General features: G+C 35.8%; 1 protein-coding gene across 1 annotated transcript; it reads right to left on the bottom strand.

Annotated features, from left to right (window-relative positions):
- Positions 1 to 2,267: 2,267 nt before the first annotated feature.
- Positions 2,268 to 3,885, bottom strand: LOC145091833 (epoxide hydrolase 1-like). The gene is made up of 3 exons (XM_079029647.1): positions 3,327 to 3,885; positions 2,963 to 3,204; positions 2,268 to 2,871 (listed from the first exon to the last, which is right to left on the bottom strand). Exons 1-3 carry the CDS (start codon positions 3,804 to 3,806, stop codon positions 2,520 to 2,522), a joined length of 1,074 nt encoding a protein of 357 aa, XP_078885773.1. The 5' UTR covers positions 3,807 to 3,885; the 3' UTR covers positions 2,268 to 2,519.
- Between the last annotated feature and the right edge of the window lie 3,499 nt (positions 3,886 to 7,384).

Here is a 7,384-nt window from a genome sequence, read left to right as displayed (position 1 = left end):
TTATGGGGAGTATTGAGATAGTAGTCAAGACCACTAAGTTGATACAGTAGGTGCGCGATCGGCTACAGACCGCATAGAGTCACCAGAAGAGCTATGTTGACTGGCGGCGTTCAAACCTCAAGTTTCAGGTCGGAGATTTTGTGCTTCTGAAGGTGTCACCTTGGAAAAGTGTCATCCGGTTTCGGAAATGCGGCAAGTTGGGCCCCATATATATTGGTCCCTTTAGGATTGTTGCCTTAGTGGGCAAGGTTACGTATTGTTCAAATCTACCTGATGAACTTATCCAGATCCACAACACCTTCCATGTCTCTCAATTGCATAAATATTTGGCTGATGATTTCGTAGTGGTGCCCTTAGACGACATTCAGGTTGATGAGCGCATGAATTATGTAGAGAGACCGATTGCGATTCTCGACAAAAAAATTAAGACCTTTCGGAACAAGGTAGTGGGTTTGGCGAAGGTGCAATGGCAGCACCAGAAGGGTTCCGAGTGGACCTGGGAACCCGATGAGGAGATGAGGGAGCATTGTCCAGATTTGTTTGCAGCAGCGGACTTCGAGGACGAAGTCTGATTCAGGTGGGGGAGAGTTGTAACATTTGGATCATTAAGGTATGAAATTTGAAGTAAAATAAGTGTTTTAGGTGGGTCATGACGTGAGGGAAGCACCTTCACGTCGTGGCATGATTGCGATAAACGGGAAGGGTCATTTAAGTGTCGCTACATGACATTTTGTTGGTCACAACATGACACCTGATCAGAGGAAAAACCTAATTTTCGGATTTAGACCTTATTTAAAGGAAATGAGGGGTTAGGGTTTCCTTTACCTCAGCCTCCATCACCTCTTAAACCCTCTTGAGAAACCCTAATCCCTCTATTCCATTTTGAGCTTATTTTGGTGCTTTGAATTGCTTTTGAAGGAAGAAAAAGGTCTTAGAAGTGTTGTGAGCATTTTGGCAAGCTTGGGACTTCATTTTTGGCATCTCTGGACCTTTATAAATGTCTAAGATCCAAACTTTATGCTTCTAGGTTGCTAGATCTAAGTCATTGTCCCTTTATCTTCAACTTAATCAAGTTAAAGTGATGGGGTTCCATAAATTTGGCAACTTTATGGATCCTTGAGGTCCTTTGAGTGTTATATGGTGCAGATCTGGAATTTAATTGTGTATTGGACCCATGCATGTGAACTTTGGTGATATTTCTTCATGTTTGACCGAGTTTGAGCCTTAGACTCACAATAAGCATGCATGGCTAAAAAGCATCAACTTTTAGGTGGTAATGGATGTTAGGAAGCCTTCTAGAAAGATTGGGTGAATGGCTTAATGGACTGAGAGTTGAATCCTTTAAGCAGAGAAAGCTTGTTTTCACAACGTGACAGCTTCTTCATCACGACGTGACGACTGGGAATTTCCCCGATTGATTTGGACAGATCCTATCACGACATGGTGACTTGCTCATCACGTCGTGATGATAGTTTGGATCGAGACTGAGTTGGCTGGGTTGGATCGTGACCGAGTTGGGATCGGGTTGAGTGTGTTTCTCACAACGTGACCATGGGTTGTTCACGACATAAGGGCCAGCTAATGGAAATATTGACTGTTGACTTTGACCTTGATCGTTGACTTGTTGACTTGGGTTCACTTTTGGTCAAAATGCTAGTTCTAGAGTATAGATTAAGGTTGGACCTTTTTGATTTGATAGGTGTATTGTAGCACTGTTTGCATGTCAGTTTTTTGTGGTTTACTTAACTTCATGAGACAGGTGAGTCTTCTCACTATACTACATAGGATGTTAGTTGTCTTTTGTGATACGTGCATGGAAGACCATGGGGGCAGCCTTTGGCAAATGTATGAAAGACCATGGGGTAGCCTATGTCAATTGCATGAAAGACCATAGAGGTAGCCCATGGCACTTGGATGTCAAAGCATGTGAGTAATCCATGAAATTTCAAGAAAAGACCATGGGGGTAGCCTATGGCACTTGGATGTAAGACCATGGGAGAAGCTCATCGCATTTCACGGGAAAAACCATGGGGGTAGCTCATGGCAAATATATGTATGGTATGTGGTACTTTCGGGAATTCGCTAAGTTTTGTGTTTATGGTTTTGTGGTTTGGACATTTTTAGATACTTCCAGTTCCAAAGGGAATGACCCGATTTGACTGCCCAACATTCCCCCTGATGATTTTCTGCATTGATGATTCTTATTTTACGTTGATGATTATAATACATTTTACTATAACGGATTTATGAAACAAATACTATGCGAATTTGGTGATTTACAAATGAAAATTTTTATTCGAAATTTTGGGATGTTACACTATCACGTGCCGCAACCAACACCTAGTCATGTCACCAACACAAGTTCATCCTAAAACCCTCTTTCATATAACCTCAAATAATTAAATAAACATACCTCGGAAACAAACGTTACAGACACGTATAATTTGAATGAACATTACATGTTTACTTTCTCATCGACTCGTTACACTAGTTATGGTAGCTATGCAAGATCTTATCAGTTATTCGAGTAAATATCTTCGCAACGTCTCCTTAATTTTATTGCTGATTGAACCAATGCACCACTTGTTTTCATTGATTGAGCATAAACGATCTGGTTTGATGCATATATAGCTGTTTAAGAATTGATGGATATGTTTGTTGATCTCGTCAGGTTTTTCTTCATGAAGAAAATGTCCTACACCTTGAAGGACGGTTACATCGTCTAAAACAGGCACATCTTTTTTAAACCCTCCTTTTTCTATATAGTCTCTAGCACCCATCGAGTTGTAGGTCAGGTCAAGATCACCCACGATGAACTTAACAGGCACCTTCACTTGAGCTCCGGTCCATGGACCAGTTAGCTCCCAGTTCCTGTAAATCAACAAAAAGGTTTTATATTATTTTTTTTTTCATTTCACTACTTTAAACTAAGTTCAACTTAGCTAGTTCGAATCTAACTTACAAGTTCAAAGCTCGATAGTAGTTTAGACCTCCGGTGAAGCCAGTTTTCTCGAATTTGCTGGAGTAGTATTCAAGATCTTCTTTGGACATCCATGAAGGCAAGATTATGGGATCATCATGTGAGGTTCCAAACCCAATACCCTTCGGTAGAAAAAGGGGGGCAGGTTTACGATATTTGAAGAAATCATTTAATACTCTATATGTACCCCATTCCGCAAATTCACCTTCGATTTCTCCGGGTTCCTAAAACATAGATTCATGTGCATATACAGTGGTGAAGGATGGTTCAAGTGACGCAGGTGGTTGTGTGTGGAGTGTGGTGAAGGTGTTGCTGATGGGAGAATTAATTGAAGAATTAATAGAACCTGAAATCTGATGATGTAGTAATCGTTTCCATAGAGAGCACGAAGTCCATCGATAGGTTTGAACTTAGGATTCCTTGGACTGAAAGGAACACTCATATTCACCAAGGCCTTTACTTTATCTGGCCGATAAAGACACAAAGCCCAAGCAATCATTGCACCCCAGTCATGTCCCACCACAAACACCTTGTCCTCGCCCGAAGCAGCCACAATGTTGATGAGCGCCACCAGGTCTCCAACCACATGAAGGGTGGTGAACTTGGTGGGGTCGGAGACAGGAGCACCAGTTGTGTCACCGTAGCCACGGAGATCGGGTGCCACAGCACGGTAACCATGTGAGGCAAGATAGAGTATCTGGTGGCGCCAGGTGTACCAGAGCTCTGGGAATCCATGGATGAAGAGGATCGTCGGTCCTGTGCCAAGCTCTGCTACGTGCATGTTTATGCCGTTCACTGCTACCATCTTGTGTTGTATCTTTTCCATTTTTACTATTTCGTGTGTTCGTTGTGGTTTTTTGTGTGTATATGTTTGTGAATTCTAGTGTGTGGGTATATATGTTCCAGTAAGACGTGGGAGATGTAAAGATGGTCATCTACACGCAAAGCATTTAACAATTTTAAAACATAAAGAAAGTATGTTCTTTAAGTACAAAAAGTAATAATATATTAATTTTTCTATTCTAAACAGAATTATGTGTGAATTATTTATGAAAAAAGACAAAATTAAAATCTAATGCATTAAACTTACATATTATAATTTCATTTTCATATAACTTTTCAATTATATATATATATATATATATATATATATATATATATATATATATATATATATATATATATATATATATATATATATAGTCTTAGATTATTTTATTCTAACTAATTATTGTGTGGATATCGTATGTTATGAGAATTATTAAGAGAATAAGTTGTTTAGCAATGTAAATATGTTCAATCTTAGATAACTATTATCATTAACACATTCTCACTAATTAAATCGTCTATAAAGTTATTATACACTTTGTTATTATTATTCTCAATTCTGTCAGAATGTTTATTGGGTCATATTCTGTCAGAATGAAAATGAGTGAAAAATGATGTGTGAGAACAAAAATAAATAATAATTAGCGAGAATGCATGAAAATGACGATATTTTTGTAAGGTTAAACGTATTCGCATTGCTAAACAACTTATTCTCTTAATAATTCTCATAACATACGATATCCGCACAATAATTAGTTAGAATAGTTAAACCTACTTTTATATATATATATATATATATATATATATATATATATATATATATATATATATTCATTTATTTGTCAAATATTTTATATTAAAAAGTTCTTTTTTTTCTTATTAAACTCAATATATATCAAAGGGAGTTGATTTTAAACTCTTGGATGTCAACTAAATATTTTATTTCGGTTATTAAATTAAATTATATATTATGAATACTTTATAGCGGAATATTTCCGAGATGTTAATGAACAAGATGTACTCTTATTTTTTGATAATATCTTTCGTTTTGTCCGAGCAAGATCTAAAGTATCCGCCTTGTTGGATAGAATGTCTTCCGCTGTGGGTTATCAACCTACCCTTAGTACCGAAATGGGTTCTTTACAAGAAAGAATTACTTCTACCAAAGAAGTGTTCATAACTTTTATTCAAGTTATTTATGTACCTGCAGATGATTTGACCGACCCTGCTCTTGCATTGAAACATAAAAATGTTGACTAATCTCACTCACATTGAACTTAGTAAAATGAAATGATTGAATAATTGAAAAATGAGATTATTCAGGAATACACATTGAATGCTAAGATTACGCATTGAATTTCTATTAGTAGATCCATAATCAAAGAAGTGTTTGTAAGTATTGCATAAGAAATGATTATGAATACTTTAAAAAGATTTCCCCAAAACCATCTCACTTTCAAATGCTAATTTTTTAGTCAAAAAAATATTTAATTTGAAAAAATTACTTAATCAAACTAATTATTTAACAATCAAAAGTTTGTTTTAAATAGTTATCTTGTTGTCAATTAAAACTCTTCATTTCGTATAAAAAAGTACATAATATTTTGGTTCCCTTGTAGTTTGGCAACTAAAACAACCATAAGGGATGGATGTGTGTTTAAATTTTAAAGAAGGAATTCTTCTGAAATTATAGAATATGATCATCATATTTATGAAAAAACGCAAAAATCTTTTTTTTGTGTGTGTGTGATATATATTTATAATAGATTCAACAGTTAGGCTGGAGGGAGTGGGACTCGCCTCCAGCTCGTCATAAATGCTAAACCCACTCCCAACTACTATTCGCTAAGAATTGTGCGTCATCCCCATAGCGAGAGGAAAGAGAAAATAATAAGAGGAGAAATGGCTCTAATTGGCTGATCCTTTTTTTTCTTTTTTTTTCAAAATAAAATAACATAATATTTAGTTGCTACCGCTCCCTACAAATTTACAACTTCATACAATCATCATCTTATCCTATGTGGCTTATAAAGATCCTATGTGGATTATAGCCTTATATTTAGGCCGTCACTCACAAATCACAATTGTGATAAACAATTTCCTTCAAAATAAATAATTATGAAAGGGTTAGAGATGGTTCTCATTTAGGTAGTCACTCACAATGTGGAGCCTTGTTTCACATTAGCAACATGACATTTTATAATAAAACTGATCTAGCTATTGACATGAACATACAAAACTATTTAGTAATAATAGGATTATAAAGCCATTACATGTATTTTTCATAAAAACAAATATTACAATACACGTATGAAAACCACAACTACCTTGACTAGATCAATCTTAAGTAAGATAAAACTTGTAAACTTTTATTCATTCGACATCAAACTACCTTTTTTATTTTTCTCTTTTAACTCCAACTTCATTTTCTACTATTTTGTGGCATATCTTTGAACTTTAAGTGCATTTCAACAGTCAAATCTTTGTAGATTTGTCGTGTCAAAGCATCATCTATCCATCCAAATTATTTACGGTCTTTCATATTGCTCTTTCAAAAAACTACAATAAACATAGAGCAATTTTTTTTAAAAAAATTAACTCGTTACACTACCTACTTGGACATTTTAAACCCAACCCTTAAAGTAAGGGCGTCCCAAAAACCTTATATTGTGGTTGTTTAAAGTTCCAAACGTAAATAATAAAACTTTCACTCCATAATGACATATTTGGATTTCATCATTTTTATCAACCACTTCTTTTTGTAGCTTGTTTATATGACCTCACAGCAAAACCACATGAAAATGTTATAATGGTCATTATAAAACATAAAATTTACCAAATGTTATTTCGCTGTTATTAAGGTTAAATCGTTGGAACATGTTCTTTCACTGTGCTTGCTTCCTCGGGACACGCTTCTTGCTCTATTTTCACTATTTCTTTGTACAATCCCATCTCTCTTTCCTAAAAAACCATACAAAATGTTGTTACTGTGCTTAAGGTCTTATCAGATGAATGGGATCAGTGGTATGGGATTCAAAAAGTAGCACGCTCACATTAGTATGAAACATGAAACCTTCGGTCATTCTCTCTTTCTCTTTGTAGTCCATCTCTCACCTCTCCAAAAAAGCCCTAGACCACCTCGGTGACCACCATCACCATAGCACCGAATCAACACCGTTGCTGCCACACGGTCTCATTCTTTCTCCCTATTTGATAGTCGATTCATAGAAATTCAGTTTAATCTTTTTTTCTAATAGTTACTACTCTTGGTGCTAGGGTTATGAATGTACGCCTTACATTATCAAGATTCAAGAGTTACCCCTCGACCTTACACACACATAACTTTGGAATCGATAGTCGACCCTCTGGCCTTACATCTTTGAGTTTCAGGCTACAACCTTGGGAAATCAAAGGTATGTTTGTTTTTAAAGTTTTTTTTTTAAGATTCAAGCTACAACTTTGGGAAATCAACGATATGTTTGTTTTTTTCAATGTTTTTCTAGATTCAAGCTATAGCTTCGGGAAATAAAGTGACAATTTGTTTTTATATTTCAGACTTCAAGTCCATGGAAATGG

This window comes from Lactuca serriola, chromosome 3 (assembly GCF_051521515.1).
Source record: "Lactuca serriola cultivar US96UC23 chromosome 3, Lser_US96UC23_V15, whole genome shotgun sequence".
NCBI classification, from domain to species: domain Eukaryota; kingdom Viridiplantae; phylum Streptophyta; class Magnoliopsida; order Asterales; family Asteraceae; genus Lactuca; species Lactuca serriola.
Note: the sequence above shows the minus strand (reverse complement) of the source record. Positions and strands in the feature narration are given on the sequence as shown.

What these genes read in the sequence shown, in the direction of transcription:
- LOC145091833 (XM_079029647.1), bottom strand. Translation starts at nt 3,806, where the DNA reads ATGGAAAAGATACAACACAAGATGGTAGCAGTGAACGGCATAAACATG. An exon ending in ACTACATCATCAGATTTCAG is followed by an intron (nt 3,205 to 3,326) that starts GTTCTATTAATT and finishes TCTATGTTTTAG; the next exon opens with GAACCCGGAGAAATCGAAGG. An exon ending in TACTATCGAGCTTTGAACTT is followed by an intron (nt 2,872 to 2,962) that starts GTAAGTTAGATT and finishes GTTGATTTACAG; the next exon opens with GAACTGGGAGCTAACTGGTC.